This window comes from Rousettus aegyptiacus, unplaced genomic scaffold (genome assembly GCF_014176215.1).
Source record: "Rousettus aegyptiacus isolate mRouAeg1 unplaced genomic scaffold, mRouAeg1.p scaffold_m13_p_6, whole genome shotgun sequence".
Classification (NCBI taxonomy): Eukaryota; Metazoa; Chordata; class Mammalia; order Chiroptera; family Pteropodidae; genus Rousettus; species Rousettus aegyptiacus.
In genome coordinates this window covers 54944162-54965135 of record NW_023416309.1, presented here as the reverse complement: position 1 = coordinate 54965135, position 20974 = coordinate 54944162, and the positions used below count along the sequence as shown (strand labels likewise).

The window sequence follows — 20974 nt, the reverse complement described above, 5'->3', positions numbered from 1 at the left end:
TCCCTGATGGCCGTGAGCTTCACCTCATCTTTCCTAGGGGCTTAAAATATTGATAGTGGTGTATACAGCGTATCACACCCAGTTTGGGTTGTTTAACTCATAGCTCATTGACCTACCTGACGATGTGGTTGGGTGGTTAGCGTCTTCTGGGACGGTGGAAGTTGAGAGGACTGTTGGGAAAACAACAATACAAGGAAAATGACTTCTGATATTTAATCCTAAATGGAAAGAAAAGGCCTCTTTTCATCTGCTTCTAGGAGAAGAAATCAATTAGCTTGATACAAACTCATTCAACAGAGAATTTTAAAGTGCACAGTGACCTTGAGAACACTGGACCACGCAAAAGGCCACATATTATATGACTCTGTTTTTAAGAAATATCCAGAACCAGTAAATCCACAGAGACAGAAAGCAAGATGGTGACTGTCAGGTGCTGGTGGGCAGGGGCGTCGGGGGGGGGGGGTTGCAGGGTGAGGAAATGTGATAAAGTGGCCGTGGCCATGAGCAAAGAGCAGAGCCTCTCCCCTTTGAATGGCTATTCCTCAGGACACGCCTCAAGACAGAGATGAAGCCCCCACTCACTCTGCACGACTGTGCACCAGGCTCTCTGCTAAGCGCTTTACACTGACCCACGGACTGACTCCTCACAACAACTCTTTGAAATATGTAGTTATTACCTCCATCTGTCAGGTAAGGAAACAAGCACAGAGAGGGAAAGAGACCTGGCGGGGCCACCCACGGAGCCGGTGGTAGGAGAGAGCGGCTCCAAGCCCAGTCATCTGCTCTGAGCACTGCATTGTCAAGAAAGTGGAATATGCCATTCAGATTTCTAAAGGACCCTTGGTCGCTTAGACATGAGAGCTAAGAATTTAATGTGCTTCCTCTCCCTTTTGCTACTATTTAGAAGTGAACACAAATAGGCAAACTGGGCTCAACTGAATGCCCATAGTTTCAGAATAAGCAACGTGCCTGGCCCTTTTTTTTTTTAGTAGTTTATAGGATTTTAATGTGGTTTGGAGAGTCAAAAGAGTTCAGAGATGAAGCTCTAGAGCTCTGAAGTTGGATTGTTTGTGTTATCATTCTATCGATCTTGGGGACAATATTTAACCTACTTGAGCACGTTTCCTCATTCAGAAAATGGAGATTACAGAAGCTCCCTCATCTGGCTATTTGGGAGGATTAGATAAGACAATCCACATGAGGCAGTCAACACAGTGATGGACATGGCATAAGGCAATTCTGTCCAATAGAAATAAAGCACAAGCCATGTATATAATTTTAGATCTGGTATCATATTTTAAAAACTAAAAAGAAATGGGCAGAATTAATTTGAATAATATATCTTATTTAATCCAGCATATCCAAAATATTATAATTTCAACACATAATCAACATAATAAATGCTATTGAGGGATGCTTTACGTTATTTCTATGGTACTGAGTCTTTGAAAGGTCCTGCGGGTATTTGTCTCAGTTCCGCTGAGCCCCAAGTACCGAGTAGCCACATGGACAGTGCAGCTACGAGGGCTCCTGAAGTTAATGATCAGCATTGTCGGAATATGAATTATGGGATGGCATCATTGAAGCGTCAGCAGTGACAGATGACGGAGGCATGGAGACGGCATCGGCTAGCGCGATGATAAAACGAGATGGCCATCATGGTGGCAACTTCTCGCCACCACGACTAGGAAGACGTGTCTTCCTTTTGTGTGACTCACTGATATAAGAATGAAGTCTTCCCAGATTGGACGCCTCCTAGATATGAGGCCAGATGCTCTAGTCTATTTATTAAATTCGAGACGCTGGACAGCATGAAATCCAGGCATCTCAGGGTCCCTTTCTTCTCGAATCATTCGACCGTGAATGGGACGTTAGAGGTGTCTAGCGATGGTGGCAGAACCCCTGCCTGTCGTGACAACGCGACTCGGGAGCCCCAGGGAATTCTGAATGGTGGGCGGCGGCGGGTTGGGAGGGAGTCCTACCTGATGACGTTGAACGTGTCATGGTTACAGGAGAGAGCTGAGTTGAGATGGCAGCAGGCAGAACTGTAAAAAAGAAACACTCATTAACCGTAACAGCTCATGACAACTTGAGGGAGGTGTGGCCAGTCAGGGCTCCCCGCGATTTCACAACATGTAGTGTGGCCTCAACTCTGAAGTGACCGCTGTGTGATAGAAAATGTAAATCACATCTTAGCCACTGGCCCTGGTCTCCTCCGACTCAGTTATCCGCACCCTCTCTCTCCTCTACTCGATGTTTAAGGACAGGTGTTTGGTGTTTGGCGGTAAGAATTACGCCTTTTGGGTGTTAACATTCTCTCTACATGTCAGCTTGGTGGTCTGGACCATCAGGAAACCCTGGAAGTCGTATCCACTTGTTCTACTTATTTCACCCCTCAGCCCGTTTCATTGCTGACATGTCTCCGTGTCGTAGGTATTGCCCAAGAATGAAGCCTCTCCGCAGATCCACGGGCTCCCACGTTCTCTCCTGTCTCCAGACCTGACTCTGCCACATCTGAGCATTTGCTGACAATAGCCAACAGGAACACTGACGGGATTGACTGGGTGGACAGCCATCGCCTGTCTCTTGGTATGGACTTGGGTGGATGTTACCCCTCTTCTCTCGCGCCTTTCTTTCCTCTGTCTGCTGTTCAAGTCACTGTATTTCAGTGTAAATCCTGAGTGATGTGTCCGATTCTGTGCCATTGAGCAGTAGCAATTACAGAATTTCAGTTGATAAATAAGTGTGGGAGGCAGAATGATGGCCTCCCACAGATGCTTACATCCTAGCCCCCGGAACCTGTGAATATGCAAGGTTACCTGGCAAAAGGGAATTAAGGCTGCAGCTGAAATTAAGGCTGCTAATCAGCTGCCTTAAGATAGGGAGATGAGCCTGGATTATCAAGGTGGGCCTGGTGTAATCACAGCATTCTTAGAAGGGGAGACGGAGGGTAGGAGAAGAGAATAAGAGAAATTCGAAGACCCTACACTGTTGGCTTTGAAGATAGAGGAATGAGGTCATGAGCCAAGGAATGCCAGTGCCTCTAGAAATTGGAAAAGGCAAGGAAATGCTTTCTCTCTAGAGCCTCCGGGGTGAACGCAGCCTGGCTGACACCTTGATTTTAGAGCAGCGAGACCCATTTGAAACTCCTGACCTCTAGAACTGTAAGACAATAAATTTATGTTGTTTAAGTCACAAAGTTTGTGGCAAATTGTTACAAAAGTGATAGGAAACTCATATCATAAGAAAATATTACATGCGATCAACTAATGTTTCTTCCAAAGAAAATTTGAAACGTGTATCTAAAAGTCGAAAGAGTTTGAATACTCTCAGAGAAGCTAGCCAAAATGACACTCAAAGACAATTATAAAACTACTATGTTCAAAACAGTTTCGAGTATTTATTCAAAACAATGGCATTGTTATTTAATTTTTTTTTTAGAAGTTAGTAAATTTATTGGGGGAAACACCCTGAAAATTAGCTCCACACAAACTTAACTGTAAGGGGCAGGTTATAATGAGTCACTCAGTAAAATAACTCAACTGCTGTTTAACTGCAACTCTTTTATTTATTTCTTTTCTGTATTTGGATAGGTAATCAGAAATGTCCCAGAGGAAAACAGCACAAAAATGTTCTCTTACCTGATAATACGGTTGCTGAATTTCCATCACCTATTGGTATAAGAAAAATAGAAATGCTTCTTATTGAAATTGAATAACTTTTACCAAACCTACTCATTGATTTTCAATAAATCTTTAATGTGACAGGTCAAAAATATGAAATGTAAAATACAGTGAATGTCTGGTGAAACACAGCCCTTTGGACACAAGAGCCTCTCAGAAGCATTTGCTGATTTGATTGTTGTGAATCGATTCTAGAGGTTATAGTTTTAACTTGTGAGACTAGCTCTTCAGAACGCCCACACTGAGAGCAAGCCAGTCGCCATGGAACTCAGGGCCACCTGCATGTCTAGGGCAGTGGTTCCCAACTGGGACCAAAGCAGATGACCATGGCATATCTGCATCTGAGCCGCTGTCTCAGCTCATGCATCCCTGAGGACCAGTGGCATCACACATACCATACATTCCTCCTGGACCCTTGGTAAAGATTTCTATTCATCTGTGTACATCCTGCTAAAGATGTCAAATTACTGACAGTAAAGTAATATATCTTCATAGCAAGACCAGAAAAATAGAAATACAAGATTAATGACTATATGATCAAAAGGAAATAGAGTAATAACAAACCAATCAATAAAACCCTTAGCTAATTATTAAAACTGATCATCCAATCAAACTGAACTTCATAGAATTTGAAGGAAGATGGAAATCAGGGTACATAATGGAATTCTCATTGCCCGATTAGTACTACCTTCTTAAAGGAAACCATTGACTTTGTCCGAGGACCACTGACCATTTTAATAGCTGATATATTGTCTTCAACAGTTTTATAGGAGAGGCAGAATGCTAACACGTGTCTCGTTTTTCTCTCTTTGTTTTTTTCCAGTAAATATTTATTTAGAATCGGTCATATACCAGGAATTGTCCTTGGGTCTGAAATAAACATGCCAAAGTTCCTGCTCTCACAAAACTTACTCTGCGAAGTAGGGTGGGGAGGACATGTGATGAGCAGGTACACAAAGGAAAACACAAAGGCCATCTCAGATGGTGTAAGTAGACAAAGAGATAAACGACGGGCCGACAAAATAAGACATGACTGAGAGAGAGTTTATTTTGGATTGTGTACTCAGGGGAATCCTCTCCGAAGGAATGACATTTTAGCTGAGACCTGATTCTAAGGAGAAGGCCGAAGAAGAGCATTTCAGACAGAAGAAAGACCCAGTACAAAGGTCCTAAAGTGGGAACTACCTTGTCAGTTTCGGGGGTGGGGGTGGGAAAAAAGCCGGTGGGGAGCATGGTGCAAGATGAGGTGTTTTATAGACAAGAATTTCTGATATGTTGGTTGTGCGGAGTGAGGGAAAGGGAGCAATAGAGTTGGTTCCAAGGCCTTCTGGACTGAGAAACAAACTGACTGAAAAGAATATGTCCATTTTAACATCGGCTCTCCATAAAAGCCAAGCAAGGTATTATAATATCTAACCAACTAGCAGGTGGGAGCCTTGCTAACTTCATGGCCTTGGGAAAGTAGATTTATGTTTCTATACCTCAGTTTTTTCATCAGTAAAATGGGAATTACAATAGCACCTGCTTTGTAAGGTGTTGTGAAAACTAAATAATCATGCCTGCTCGGTGCTTAGAATGAATTCGTTCATTAGAGGAGGGGTCAGGAAACTAAAGCGTGTGGTTTAAATCCAGCCCAGTGCCTGGTTTTGTAAATAAAACTTTATTGGCACGAAGGCATGCCCATCGGTTTACAAGTTGTCTGTCTGCTTTCATGCTATGAGAGCAGAATTGAGTAAATGCAACAGTGGCGATCTGTTCCACAAAGCCCCAAATAGTTCCTATCTGACCCTTTACAGTGAAGATTTGCTGAGCCCTGAATTAGAGAATTAAATAACTAATAACTGTGCAGGTAAAGGTCTTAGCGCAGAGCCTGGAATATCATTGACACTCGATAGAAGTTGAATCCTGTTATCGCTCCATGTACGTGAGCTCCTTGAACCCAAATGGAGCCCTGTGAAGGAGATGTCTTTGTCCCCCTTTCAAAAAAGAGAGTCAGTGGTTGGCCCACACTAAATAAGTGGCAGAGATGGAGCCTAAAGTCAGATCTTCTACTGTCAAACCCACCGTCTTTGCTTTATCTCAAAGCTCACCTTGGCTGGTATACACACCTGTCTTAAACATAGTTCGACTGGGTTTACTTGTTGCAGGACTCACCAGTTTCCTACTACATGAATAAATTGATAGTTCATGGACAAAATATGTAGAATGTTCTCCCCTTCGAATCTGGTTCGCCAATGCCCACAACAGCAACAACAAAAACCTTTTGGTTTTAAATGAAAAGGAAAATTTCCACCAAATAAGGACCAAGACTGCAAATTCAATAAGAAAATACTTCATACCTTGGGACATTGGCAATGATTCCTCAGCATTTTCTTCAGGGAGAGGAGTCGAGGATTCGATGGCTGTTAGGATGTAAAAATATTTATTCCCTTCACCAGCCATACTCAGCCCACAGAGTGAGAAAGAACATATGTTAAACCAATAATTTACCAAGATTTTTCCTTAACTAGTGGTAGGAATAGTGCTTTCCCTACAGCAATTCCACTGGGAAATTAAAAATATCGATACTAGAGAATGACTTAAAACCTTCATGACTGAATGAAAATAAAGCTAACTCTTGTGAAAGGACAAAAGTGTCCCAACAGCATTTCCGGCTGGGTGGTTGGATCGTTTTAACAGCCCAGGAATATGGAAATGGCAAATAACGATTGCTGAAATATGGCAGTCTGATTCCTCCCACTCTTCATTCCATGTCTTCCTTTATGGTTTACCTAACACCTGCCCAGGAAACTCAGACAATGAAAAAAGTCAGGTTGATCAAACAGAAGCATGAATCTACTAACCCAATGAGGGTGTTAAGCACTCAGTCTCTGTTAATATATGGGAGGAAAAGACGATCACTTCAGAAGGGGGCTTTTATTTCCCTAAAAATGCTTCCATTCAAAATACATTTTAAAGTGAAAGGATATGATGCCTAGAAATAGTTCAGAGGGCTTTTATTAACCACCAAGCACATAAATATCAGCACAGTGTGTGTAATCATGCATGACCCACCCAGCGTGGCTGCGCCGCGTCCACCTGTGGACTGCCAACCTCCAAATAGAAGGCAAACACTCGTCGCACACAGAAAAGCCCAGTGGCTTTACAGAAGGGACTGCCTGGAGGGAATTCTACATCAAAAATCCAACGACAACAACAAAACAAAGCCGAAGCAAAGGGAAAAAAAGAAAAAATAAATAGAAACAACCCCCTCGCCACACGCACACGCCAATACTTGAGCTGTTTGAATTGACTTTAAAAACTTATTATTTATGTTAGTATTGTATAGTCTTTCTGGCTGGATACAGGTGGAATTTTAGCAAGTGACAAAGTTCACTGCTCTGGACCCACTCAATTATTTCTTTTATTTCCCGTTGGCACACTTTTTTATCTTTAGCATCAGTAATATGCTGAATATTAGTCACGTGTGTGGTGGAAATTTGTTTGTGTATCTAGAGCAGTGGTTCTCAATAGGACACTCCTCCCCCCAAGGGACATTCGACAATGTCTGAAGATGTTTTTAGTTGTCATTCAGTGGGCAGAGGTCAGGGATACCGCTAATCACCCTATGGTGCACAGGACACCACCCACCAGAAAGAATTGCATGGCCTCAAATGTCAGCAGTGCTGAGTTTGATATTATTAATTGGCCAAAGATTTGTGATTAGCAATGCATGGCCTGGACTCATAATCAACAGGGCAAAAATGAGTGCTATTTTAATTTATAAACTCCTCATTTCTTCACCTTCATAAGACTACAAACTTTCGGTGGGAAAAAACTCGCTGTCTTAGCCTCTCACAGTGCTCTGAAGAAACAAATATAGAAAACCCTCGGTGAGCGATCAACGCCATTGTCAATTTAGGTGGCACTTTCACCAGTCATTTTGAAACCTAGTCCTTGTAACAGAACCACCAAAATCTTCCCCTGCTCTCTCTGTACAAAATCCATTTCAACATCTTGTGGCTAGAAATTTTCTGAGCTCAAGTTGAAGCTCCCAAGTTACCAATGCGTGCTTACTTTCGGCTCCCCAGAGCGGTCAGAGAGGGCCTTCTACGGCACAGGTGCAAACATTGCCAGTAAGATTACCGGAGGTGCCCACTGGATACCGAGGTGTGTGTTACCTGAGCAGACGACACCGGCTTCTTCTCCAGGACCGCAGTTATGGAGGAACCAGCCAGCGTGAGAACACTGTCCCAGAAAACTCTCTCTTCCTGTACAGTCCACATCATCCAACAGAAACCTGCCTTCGCCTTCACCAAATTCGGCCTCGACAGGGGCTGCGAGGGCCCGCCCACAGTTCAGCTGCCTGCATACCACCTCGGCGTCATTCATGTCCCAGCGGTCATCGCAAACCTTGCCCCACTGGCCGCGGTAGAACACTTCCACACGTCCAGAGCATCTGCCTGACCCACTCACTAGTTGTAATCGCGGCCAGCCTTTTAAAGATACAAAAACATTACCTGTTAGGAGAAGGAATATATTCTGCATCAACCCATCTGTTTAACCAGGCAGCAAGTTTTTATTGAACAGGTGCCAGGTCACAGTAGGTAGCTCGACAGACACCGTGTGGTTCACAGAACACACCTGGTCTTTGCGTTCACTGAGTTTAGAGTCTAGCTTGAGGAGACTGGAGAAGGCAGTCACATTAATCCAAAACTAAGTTTACAAACTGGCAGTTACAAAATAGTCACGGGGATGTGAAGGATAGCATAGGAAATATAATCAATACTATTGTAAGAACCATGAATGGTGCTAGGTGGGTACTAGAATTGTCTGCAGGATCACTTCGTAAGCTATATAAACATCTAACCACTATGTTGTACGGCCGAAACTAATATAATATTGAACGTCAACTGTAATTGAAATGTTTTAAAAATTAAAACAAAAACAGTAACAATAACAACAACAAAAGAACATAACAAAATTTAGATGTATAACTATGCTAAGGGCTAAGAAACAAAGGGGGATTTAAATATTCGCAGTGTTTCAAGATACATGATTGGATTGGGAATTCTAGAATATTTTTTCTAAGAAGCGATGCCCCAGAGTGTGGCGTTCACATAACACACATGGTTCGAATCTCTGGGGAGGTATGCTAATCATGCAGATTCCTTGAGTGCACCCCAAGTCTGGGAGTGCGGCCTGGAGTTCTGCATGCTCAACAAACTCTTGGGGGAGATGACCATATACTCCAAGACTTAAGAGCACCTGAAACAGAGACCCTGAAGTCAGTCTTTAACGTGTGGGAACCATGAAATTAGACAAAGATCTGAGGGCATCCCTGTCTTGTTAAGCAGAAATGAAAAGGGGGTGTCTTTATTTCTGGGGATGGGCCACTTGGCCTGCTGGGCGGGGACTGCCCACCCCCAGGACCCTTCACAGCTTCTCTGCACCCTCTGCCCCCTGCTCCTCCAGGCCCAGGGGGCTGCTCGGCTCTGACTCACCGTCTCGCTCCGCCACCAGTGCTCCTGGTATGGTGCTTCTCTGAAGGCGTCCCTTCCGGGGCTGTTCCCTAGGTCCTCCGACGTCCCACCTGGAGCAAACTGAGACACGTCAGACGTGTTAAAACCCAGGTGTTCGGGACATGGAGAATATGACCCAGCATCAGAACGCGGCTCAGGACCCCGCTCCGAACCCCCTGACTCACAGGCTCAGCAGAGTGGGGCCTGGAAATCTGAATTCTTAATAATCCAAATGATCATTTTGTTGCGCAGCTAATTTTGGAAACCCATGTTCTGGGATTGTCTTTCCTTAAGCTCTTGCTTTGGAGTGTACTGGCTCTTCCTTTTGACCAGGTAAGTGTTGGTACAGGTTACTCCAGCTTACCATACTTTGTTAGGCATCTTGGCTATCTGTAGTTAACACTGCAGCATTTTCTTTAATTAAGCTACAGTTTACACATCAATTTAACCAGGCTTTTTAGTGTTTATTCGATGTCTTATAGTATCTCCTGAGTTTATATTTTTTATAAAAAAAAAAAATCCTTTTTTTTGCTTTAAATTAACATTGCTATTTTTTTTATAACAGGTTTTTCTTTTAGGGATTATTTAATTCATGTCAGTTAATCGATTTTACATGTGGGGCTGTGTCTTGTAAAGGCGGCTTAGGTGAGGGATGAGACGTTTGGCTGCTGTAGCTCTGTTTTTTCCTGGTTCCCCGCTCTTTCTGGTTAAGCACAGTCACTTTGACCTCTGAAGAAACAAACAAGTAATAGCCTCCAAAGCAGCTCCTCAGGTAGATTTCGCACCTTGGCCTTTCTGCCCCTGCAGTTCCCGCGGGCTTCTTTGAGCCATGATGAAGTGAAACCTTTCTCGGTAGACAAACCACCCCGGATATAGGTCCGTGATGCTTTGGGTATGAGTAGATTTACAGCTGTCCATTTAAGCCATGTCTGTTGGGGAGGGCCTGCCAGCTCTTGTCATTGGATAAGGTCCCGATGGACAGATCAGAGACATACAGAGTCTAGTACTTACAGCTGGGGGAAAAAAAAAAATCTATGTCGACTGCAGAGGTTGGACTCTAGAGCAGATAGGATGCAGTCCAGGGACCAGCTGTGTGGTCTGGACCGCACAGCCAAGGGGAGGCCTCTGAGTGGGGAGCTGAGATTTCTAGAAGTCAACTAAGTTGGTGTAGTTAATAACAATAGTGAACCCCCATTCAATGCCGATTGTGTGCCTGTCATGAGACTAAGCACTTTCCATATCATAACGGCCTTGACCTGACTTGAAAGCAACTCAATTATTGTTTCATCCCCATTTAATAGATTAGGAAGTTGAGGCACCAAGGAGCCCAAACCCCACAGCTAAGAAGGCGCATGCTGGGATTTAGTTTCAGAGTCTGGCCATTGAGTCCATGAATTATCCAGCCTCTCACATTCCTGGGTGCTTTCTCGTCTTTCCTTTAATTTTTCATTCCCTCCCACACTTCCTATGTCCCACCATCAGACTGGGTTAATTCTTCCACTTGCAAGGCCACTGCTACCTACTCCTTTGCATGAGCAACCATCCGTATGTCTACACAGAGCATTTTCCAAAGCACTTCCACGCCCGTCATCCCGTTAGCGTATCAGAGAAGCCCTGTGCCGTGAGCACGTCGGGCCCAGCAAGGCAACTGGACTGCAGACAGCCGCGCCTCGGACAGGAGCATCTCTACCGCTGCTGTCCAGCCCTTCCTGGCCACCCTGAATTAGGGGTTTTATTTTTTTAGCTTCGTGCGGACTCACATGAACTTTTCTTCTTTAACCAGCTTCCGTAATTCGATCTCCCCTCGCCGGAGGCCATGCCACCTGTGGTCTTCTCTGAAAACAACCACCTAGGACGCTTCCTCATCCAGTGAATAAAGGCCAAAGTTCTCGGCCTGGATTTTACACCCTCCGTAATCACTGTCACGGCTTCCTTTCCAGGTCCTCTCCTGTTTACACATTGTTCTCCCCAGTTAGAAGGAAGTGTCACAGTGCCCATCTCTATGACTTCTCTTGGGTTATGAAAATTCCTTGGAATGTCATGATCCCTCATGTCCACATGGCAGCCCAGCCACCTAGGCGAGATCCATCCCAAACAAGAAACCTTTATACAGTGTTTCCTAATTCCCCCAACTGACCTCCCGAAGTCTTCATGTTCAGTTCACTCAAGTTTAACAAACATCGCTGAGCACTTGGGGACCCGATAACAAATGATAATGTCTCAATAACTCGTTGGATCTCCATTGGCTTAGAACTTCCTGTTTTCATCTCTTGTCTCCCCAGTGAGACGGGAGGATCCCGGATGGAAAGAACCATCCTCCCCGTGGTGCCTGGAATCTACCGGGCACTCACTCAATGACTGGCAAATGAATTAACGGTGTGGGATGTCAGGTAGACCTTGAAGAATGGACCGGCTAAATTTAGAGAAAGTGGACCAATAGGGATGAGCCCTTCTATATAGGAATCAATAAGGGAACCCTCTGAACTAGAGTAGTGGCTCTGTGTTGGAGGAAGAGTGGGTATCAGGATGGATAAATAGAAAAGATTGATATTTTTTTTTTAGGGTTTTGAAATCTAGGAAGAGAAGTACGGACACTTTAAGAGATGGTGGAGGCTCCATTTTGAGTTCTTGCTCAGAGAAGGGACATAACAGCACAGAGCAGGGGTAGCCAGAGACCAGCAAGAAACAAAGATAGGGAGAAAATGGGGTTCAGGTGATGCTAGTGAATGAACCAGAAGGAATCATGGGCTTGGACTACGACAGCAGCTCCCAGTATATAAAAGGAGGGAGAATAAAAGGTAACACAATGTGTTCTCAAGGTTGGTCTCCCAATGACCTCAGTCAGAATCACTGGAGAAACTGCCCTACCCCAGACCTACTGACCTAGGAGATTATGACCCATGTCTATAATGAGCTTCCAAGGTGGCGGTTATACACACAAAAACCGGTGCCTCGATTTCCCATGGAACACAGAAAAAGGAAAACAGTGAAAGTAGAAGTTGACCCCAAGATTTTGAGGCAATTATGGGTTTGGGAGAATGTCAACCGGTCCTCCTCTAATAAGGACTGAGTGAAACAAAGTAGTTTTACTTTGGGGAATGTACAGTAGATGCTGCACCCAATGATTGCTCAACCTTGTGCTTCAAAACATCAACAACAAAGCTAACACCGATTGAGCACTTACACACATCCATTCAACTGGTATCACTGAGCACCTACTATGTGTCAAGGACTATTTGAGGCTATCGGTGTTCATCACTAAACAAAACAGAGTAAGACCCCCATCCACGCGATGTTTACATTCCAGAGGAGGGGGATAGTCAATGAACGAAACAGAAAATAGGTAAGTGAACGACATAGTATCTTAAAAGTGCTAAGTGCTGAGAAAATAAGAGCTGGTAGCAAAGACTGGGGTGCTCAGCGGGTGGACAGAGGAGGCTTGATTGAGAAAGTAACATTTAAATAAAATTGGAAGCAGGTGAAGGCATTAGACCTGTTGAAAGTCTGACCAAAGGTGAAGTTGGCAGCAGACAGCTAAGATCCAGCTGAGATCCAACTCCATGGACCTCCGCCCTGACCATGGTGCCAGGGATGGAAGCCCAGGGTCTGAGGAACAACAAAGGCAGGGCTGAGGGCCCCAGGCAGGGTCCGTGGGTGTGAGGGAGGGAAAGGAGGTGGTGGCCAGAGTGTCGGACACAGATGAGCTGATTGTAACCTGATCACTTGTGGTTTTCAGGGACTATTTTAATTATTTAACTTGGATTGTGTTGATCAGATAAATTCGATACCAGGGAACAATGACATTTTCAAAAATAGCCCTTCCTTCTCCGGTGGTCAACAAGTTGCCCTTTGTCCTTACGTTTACCATGTGACTCACCCTAATATTAATTGAGCTTCAGTGGTCTGCAAGGCCCCAAATCCCTTCCAATATCAGTGAGACCTGCACTGAACTGTGGTTGTATTTCTGAGGGGCTGTTCCCAGAAGGTCTCACTGGCCCCATTGTCTGGGAAGACTCTTGTGCAATAGGCACCAAGAGCCTATAAACACCTATAAGGCCATATCATATCACTAATCCATACGCTCCTGGAAGCTCAGAAACACTCTCCTGTAAACTGTAGAGTGAGGTACACATCTTGGGGGAGAGGAGAGGCAATAGTGTAAATGTGGACAAAAGGATTGAAAAAAAAGGCGAAGATAAAGAAGGAAACAGTCCTTGAGAAAATGGCCCCAGTGACAGCTGACACTTGCAAATCGTGTCCATAACATCTATTACACCTCTCAAATAGCCTTAGAGTTAAGCAACTCACGGGCAGCCTCACAATCCTGTTGTGTTTATTTTGACAGGATCCTGTTAACATCGATTTGGTATTTTCTAGGCCCGAGGCATTCTTCCAAGTAATTTATAGACATTATTTCATTAACTCTCCCCAACAATCCAATGAATTATCCCTTTTATATATGAGAGGAAACAATAGCATGGAGAGATGAAAAAACTTGCCCAAATTCACATGGTCAGGAAATGCATAGTTAGGGATTGAATTATGCAGAACTTTCTGACCCTAAAGCCATATTCCCAAACTCATACATCATCGGATCTGTAAATGAAAAACAAGGCCCCAAATCCCAAAAGATTTAAGAAATCACTTAAATACTTCTTAACACGTTTTAATAAATGTTTGAGTAGCCGACATAAACATATCTATTCAATTACTTGCAGAATAAAATAAGAGTTTGAGTATAAACTTTATAATCAAACATTATTCTGTGGGTGGTGAGTTAGGTTTTTCTTTATAATGAATAAAAATTATAGTCAAGCTATTTGTCGATTAAGGGTATTTCCAAATTTTCATCTGTTAGTATAAATAGGAACGCTAAGCAACAAAGGACTTTGATATTTCCCCCTAAAGCCACAAAAAAAGCGATAAAAATAACTGAAATTATGTAGAATTCAATAATTTCAATTATTTTAGTTCCAAATTAAGTTAAAATGTTCTTAAGAGGACTAGATGTGGAGTACAGATTAAAACTAAAAATATCAAACTGAAATTTTTTTTAAATGGAAAGATACAGAAGACTTCATGAATCAAGTCTGGATAATTTTACGTTATGTCAGATATTTCAAACTAAGATATTCTTTTATGGTACATTTTTTCCACTTCATTCAGCAACAGTAAAGAAATCATAACAGTAACTCAATACCTCTAGTGCTAAATATCAATATATAACCCAAAGAACATTTCCAAAACCCTTATTTAATTATGCTATAGCCAAGAATTTCTTCTTTATCCATCTCTCTCCAGAACCCTAAAAACAAAGCCATGCTTTTAAAGATCAATAAATTGGCTAGTGCCTTGTTCACAGGAAATAAATCTTACGGGAAATATTTGACCCGACTTGCCTAATTGATCACGTGATTCCGTGATTGTCCCAGCAACACTCATTAGTGGTTAGATTGCGTTAAACACAGTAAAAGCTCTATTTTTCTAGATTTAATTTGAAGCTTCCCAACAGTGCGCGGGGGACTACGCGCAAAGATCCACGCTTTCCCTTTCGAGCCTGGAATAAGGCATGAGCAAATGGCCTGGGGCATCGGCTGCCGTACCTGCGTCACGGAGAAGAACCGCGTGGAAGAGCAGCAGCCAAAGAAGGCAGGGTGGGCAGCCCATGTTGGGAAGGCTTCTAGCTCCTGGAGAACACGGAGTTTCAGCCTTTTATGCGCGCCAGGCTCCAGGGGAGGGCTGTGTAACTTGATGCTCTTTTCAGGCTGGGGTTGGCAGGCATTCAGAGCAGGGGACAGCTCGTTTGCTTTGGTATTTTGTATGCATTTACTATGGGGAAACGTGACTCTACCTGCTGGAGGCATTCCACGGAATAGTTGGAAGGTGCAATCAGAGAGATGAAGAGAGAAATGGCGTGCTGGTGCCCGGCTGGGCAGGCGGGACCTCGCAGCTCCTGAGGGGCAGAGCGAGGCCACCAGGAGCCCTGGGTTTCACTGAAAGCATCATTTCCTTGAGCACGTGGCAGTTTCCAGGGGAAGCTGCTGCTGAAATCTACTCGTTGTTCCATGCCCCCGCCTGCCCCTCCTCCTTACCTGAAGTTCTCCTTCATCCCCCATCGACATGGTCTGATTCCCACAGCACCGCTCGGTACCTCCGTCATCACCTCAGCGCATTCCGCCTTCCTGGACTGTGGGTTTCGCTCGGGCACGTCCCGTGTGAAGGGATTCGGTGATGTTAGTTTGCGGGCGCGGCTCCCACCAAGGACCCCGAGCCGGGGGGCTGACACGGCGGAAGCACATCGCGTCACGGTTCCGCGGGCTGCACGTCCGAGCTAAGTCGTTGCCGGATTCGGTTTTCCTGAAGGTCGTGGGGGGAAATCTATGGCATCCTCTGCCCCCGATGGCGGCGGCTGGCCGGCGATCTTCACTGCCCCCCGGCTTACGGAACCCCCCCCCACCTCTGCCCTCACCCCGACTCGTGTTCTCCCTTCGTTCCCTCCTGTCTCCAAATTTTCGCTTTCCGTAAAGACACCGGTTATATGGGATCGGCACCCACCCTAATGACCTCATTTTGCCTTGATTGCCTCGATCAAGACTTCGTCTTCAAATAAGGTCACCTTCCGGGGCGCTGGGGGCTCAGAACCTCCACACGTGGCCGACCCCGAGCGAGCCCGCGACAGGCGCGTCGGGCTCGGCCGCCGTCGTCGTTTCGGCCAGCGGAGTCGGCACGACGGCGAACGCCGACTCCTCGGGTACCCGTGAAAGGCGTGGACCGGAGGCAGAACGCGGAGCTGCGAGGCGGCTCCGTCCCCTCGCCACGCAGCTCTGACCCCTCGCGCCCGTTCCCGCCACCCCGCAGCCCTGCGCCCCCTCCCGCGGCCGCGCCCCCTGTTCTGCCCCCTGGCCGGCGCCCCCGCGCCGCCGCTCCGGCCGCCCGCCTCGCCCTTCGTGCCTCGCAGCTCGTGGCCCCCCTCGGGGGACCGCGCCACCGCCCCGAACATCGACCCCGCACCGGACGTGCTGGGGGAGCGCCTGATGCCGCGGCGGCGCCCGGCAGTGGCCGCCGAGGGTGCGGGGCGGCAAAGACGGTGACGACGACAGTGACCGCCGCGAGGGGGCCGCGGCTGACTGGGGGACGGCGCAGGGGGGACGCCGGCGGCCGCGACGGAGGCCGCCGCGAGGGGGCGACCGCGGGCGGCAGGGGCCGAGGTGGCGCGGAGGCGACGGAGGCCGCCGCGAGGGGGCGACCGCGGGCGGCAGGGGCCGAGGTGGCGCAGTCACGAGAACCGCCGGCCTCCCCGGTCCTGTGACTGAAAGGGCGAGGGGGACAGAGGCGGGGCGGGCGGTGGACCCAGCAGCCTCCGTAAGGCCGCACAGATCGCTCTCTTTTTTTAATTCTGAACACGTCTATTAAAAATATTAACGACTGGCTCCCCACCGAGAGAATCGATGAACTCTTATTAAACAACAAAAGAAGAGGCACAACCAAGCGTGCTCAGCCCGCCACTCCGAGGCTCTCAGTCCTGGCCACTCGGGTGTCCTCCCTGGACCCTGCTCCAAGGCACGCAGCTGGACGGCGATAAAAATGCACCCTCCTTGGGGTTAGATCCTGAGTAAGACACACTGAGCCTCCTTCCCGCTGACCCCGCAGGAGTCTAGTGTCTTTAGGAGATGCTTTGCCAGCTAGGGTTTTAAGATAAGATGGTTTCATGTTCATATACCGCAATTCACACGTCCTTCTCACGCTCGGGTGGGTTCGGCCTTCTCAAAAGGAGGCGACTCTTCCCTGGGCGAGTCCCAAGTGGGGCAAGGGGTCCCAGGGGGGAGCTCAGACAGAGACGAGCTCTCTACCCCAGGCTCTTATGCTATGGAGGGGAGCCCGAGCCCTTTAAAGCAACAACTCAGCTCCACCTCAATTTGTGGAAAAGACCAGGGTTTCACATAGACGTTTGCAAACCCAGGGGAAGAAAGCAGAGGTGCTTCCAAGTGGGGAACACATCTCGTTCCCAGGCAGGAAGAGATTGGGCGCGGGAGGGGGAGGTTCTCCTTGCATCTTATGAAACATGGAAGACTCCACCTGAGGAATATAGTGACACCTGGTGAAATTTCCTGGAAAACTGAAGGGCGTCCAGGATTGAATCCTGCCAATAGAGAGGTAGCCAGCCGGCCAGTACAGATCACTAGTAATCAACCAGTACCCTTGTAAAGAGACTGCAGATCTCTCTTGCTGGTGGGTAGTGAGCCCCTTGAATGCCCCCTACGACCACATGGAAGCCCAGCCCCTTTCCTGAGCCCAGAGCTCCCCAGCATAAAATGCAAACACAGCGATAAGTCTGGTCAGCCCGGTGAGGTGCACTGTACCAGGGCACCAATATTTCAAATAACATCCAGGCTGTCACAGCAGATTACTAAATTATCTGGTTCTTTTGGGAAGCAGACACCTTCTTGAACTTTTATATCATTAAAAAAATATATGCATATTTAAATGAGTCGAGGCATGTATAGCTCGTAGATTGGTGCCTGCTCATAATAAATGTCCAATGAATATTAGTTATTATTGTTAATCCTGATGGCATTGCTCATTTCAGACCAAACCTGTCACTTGAGGGTGGTGACAGCACTGCTAAACCCTCGCCTCTCAGCGATTTTCTGTGCAAGTTTTCCCAGTTCATATTCAAGTTCAATCTCCTTATCAGATTGATTTGCATCTTTCGGTCACCACATCATTTCCTGGGAAATCTAACCTCAGATTATGTTAAGATTGGTGGTTTTTTGTTTTGTTTTGCTTTGTCTAATTTTAAATAGTGTGACCTTGGGCAAATCATTGAAACTTTCCCTCGGCACACTGGTTCCTTTGTCTGCAAAACTCGTGTAAAGGGACCTCCTGAGGGAGAATCAGAAGGAAGGTCACCAAGTGGAGGCAGCTTCTGTGAGTCCTCCTCGCCAAAGTTCTTTTACAAATTCACACACGGGACTCCCGGAAGCAAAGACCCTATAAGTGCAAAATCATCCTCATTTGCACCTCCTCCCCGTGTGCATGTCAGGGGTGACGGTGGGAGTTATGTTTTTTTTTTCTCTTTTGAGCATCTCTTTCTACTTGCAATTTGATTCCAACTGTTTTCCCTGTTGTCATCTCTTTCCTACTGTATCTGAGCCCCCTTCTCACCTTGACCTTGTCTGAACTCACTCACGTGTCACGAGTGGCAGAGCGGAGACTTGAACTCAGGACAAACTCTTTCGCCGGGAGGCGATATATTTCTCCTCAAAATGAACCCTGGGCTCCCTGGCTTCCTTCTGTGCCTCAGTTGTGTGGATCACGGTTGGTGTGACCGGGGTCCCGACTTGTTGAGGGCCTCGGACATATCGGCAACTTGGAGGTTCCAGGGCTGGTGTCCACAGCGACTGGTCAGAGGACTGAAATGCTTTGCTTTTTTTTATTTGCACTTAATCATCTTTTTTTTTTTTTTTAACTAGCTTTTGTCCTGGGGTTTGGTCTGTAAATAATCTTTTATTCTCACTTCCTAGAATACTATATCTTAATTAGATATTAAGTATAGTTCTTAAGAATCAGAAGTAATTCTTAAGAACTATACATAATTCTCCCTAATATCTAATTTATCTGTATCAAGTCTTGCTAGAACGGGACAGACATCTGTGTCCGAAGTGTTTCTGTGGCAACTTATGTAGTTTGAATCGACTTCTATCTTCCCACCTGAAATTATGGTATTCAGTAGTTCATCGACACCAACTTATTGTCTAGGTAGAAACAATACAACCAGGCACCCCTGGATCTACCTGGATCTTGTCTCTTTGGGTTTCTGGACATAAAGGAATAGGACTTGCTCCTTCTCCAAGTCAGGCTGGGAAACAGAAAGCTCAACTGTGAAATCTCCAGCTTTGTGCAACAAAGAAAAAACTCCTGCCTCCTTGGAACTTACACTCTAATAGGAAGAGAGAGAAAATAAACATTTTTTTTTAATTAAAAAAGACCAAAACAAAACAGAAACAAAAAAAAATATGTAGTAATAAGTACTATAAAGAAAATATGTTGATTTCAATATATACGCCTGTCTCACCCCACTCCGTGAGATCTTCTGCAAGGTAGGAATGCTGTCTGTTCATCTCCGTATCCTCGCCATCTAGCAAAGAGTTGAGCTCATGGCATGCTTGAATGAATGCTTTCATGCACACAGAAATGCAGGCATGAATGTGCAAATGTCACAGAAAGCACGTCCCCTTGTAAGTGTTATAGAGTACTACGTTTAAGTAGACTTGGTGTAGCTCCAAGGAGAAGGGTCTATTCTTCCATTTTATTTGTGTCCAGATTTCCTCAGGACAGACAGGAAGCAGCATTCCAAATACAGGAAGGCTGCTCAGGCCCTTGTCTGCTGCCTCGTTTGGTTGTAGTAGGACCAGCGGAATCGTGGTTGGGTTTGCCTGGCGCCATCTTCGTGCCAGACTAATACAGGAAGTTGTTATTGAAAGATAAGGGAAACCACAGTTAAAACCTTCCGTCCGTAATCTGATGTAATCTCAGAACTGCTCAGTCATTTCTGTGTTCACCTACGGAAAGTTAAGCGGATCTCCAGCCGGACCCTCCAGGGAAGCCATTAAGCCGAGTGAGCTCAGGCATTATCGCAGCTACAAGCTCAGGCGGGTACTTCCGTCTTCATGGGAAGAGGGCAGATTTCTCAGGCAGGGACCTACTGGTGCCTTCAGCAGTGACAGAAGGACAGCAAAGTACCTAACTCACTCCATGGCAGAGGGCCAGGGAGGAGAGGGTAATGAAAAGCTAGAAAGGAAGAGGATTGTTTTAAAATGAAAACATTTGAAAGCAAATTGGTAGAGACAGAAAGTAGACGAGCAGACTGGTAGTAGTTAGGGAATTAACTATAAACAGGCATGAAGGGTCTTTTGGGGGTGACAGAAATGTTCCAAAACTGAATGTTGGAGACAGTTGTACAACTTGGTTAAGTGTATGAAAAATCACTGAATTGCATCTCTAAAGCAGGTGAATTTTATGGCATGTAAAGTATACCTCAAAGTTTTTAAAATTAAACTGTCGAGTATGCCACCACCTTCAAAGGAAGTTATTACGCATGCCGTATGGTCCCACGGGAAAGAGCCAGCGCTTCAGCGTGGCCTGATAGACCCTTTCGATCTTTGCCGGCCTCTTTTTCTGGCCTCTTACCCGCCACATCCGCACACTAAATGTCCTCCCGCAAACCCAGACTGCTTTCAGTTCCCCGAACACACCAGGTGGTCCCAGTTCTCTCATTCCTTGCTGTTTCCTGTGTATGAAATGCCCACCTGCCCTCCTGCCCATCTGATTTGTAGAAGAAACTATAGCTTTAAAGCACAGAGCCTCTCACATAAAGTCTGGATATTATGCAAAGGTGGAGAGGAACATCATTCCTGTAAGCCAAGGGGCCCTGTCTCCCTGGAGAATTTTAGCCTGGGGAGGTGGCTGGTGGGTCTCTGGAGAGCCATCTTTCAATGGGCCGGATCTACCAGAGGGCCCAGAGCCCAGGAGGTGACTGCACGAACAGATGGGGCAAGGGGGAAGAGAATCCCTGGCTTTTTGTGTATGACTCAAACACACACACGCAAACACACACACGCACACTCACTTCTTGATAACCATTTATAAAAAAAAAACAGGTTGGAAAATATACTTAAGGAAAAGGGATGGAAATAATTAAACATTAAAGTTAATAAAATGAAGGTAGAAAGTTAAAGTTCAAAAGAAAAAAAGAAAGGGTTTAGAGAATGATATAGAAGATCACTATGA

The 20974-nt window shown here is 45.8% G+C and overlaps 1 protein-coding gene across 1 annotated transcript in view; it reads right to left on the bottom strand.

Moving 5' to 3' along the window:
- LOC107512978 (deleted in malignant brain tumors 1 protein) overlaps positions 1-20974 on the bottom strand; it is a 132925-nt gene that overhangs the window by 62834 nt on the left and 49117 nt on the right. Inside the window, 2 exon segments of the mRNA XM_036223323.1 lie at positions 7844-8158; positions 11143-11182. Of these exon segments, the coding sequence (XP_036079216.1) occupies positions 7844-8158; positions 11143-11182 (355 nt within the window).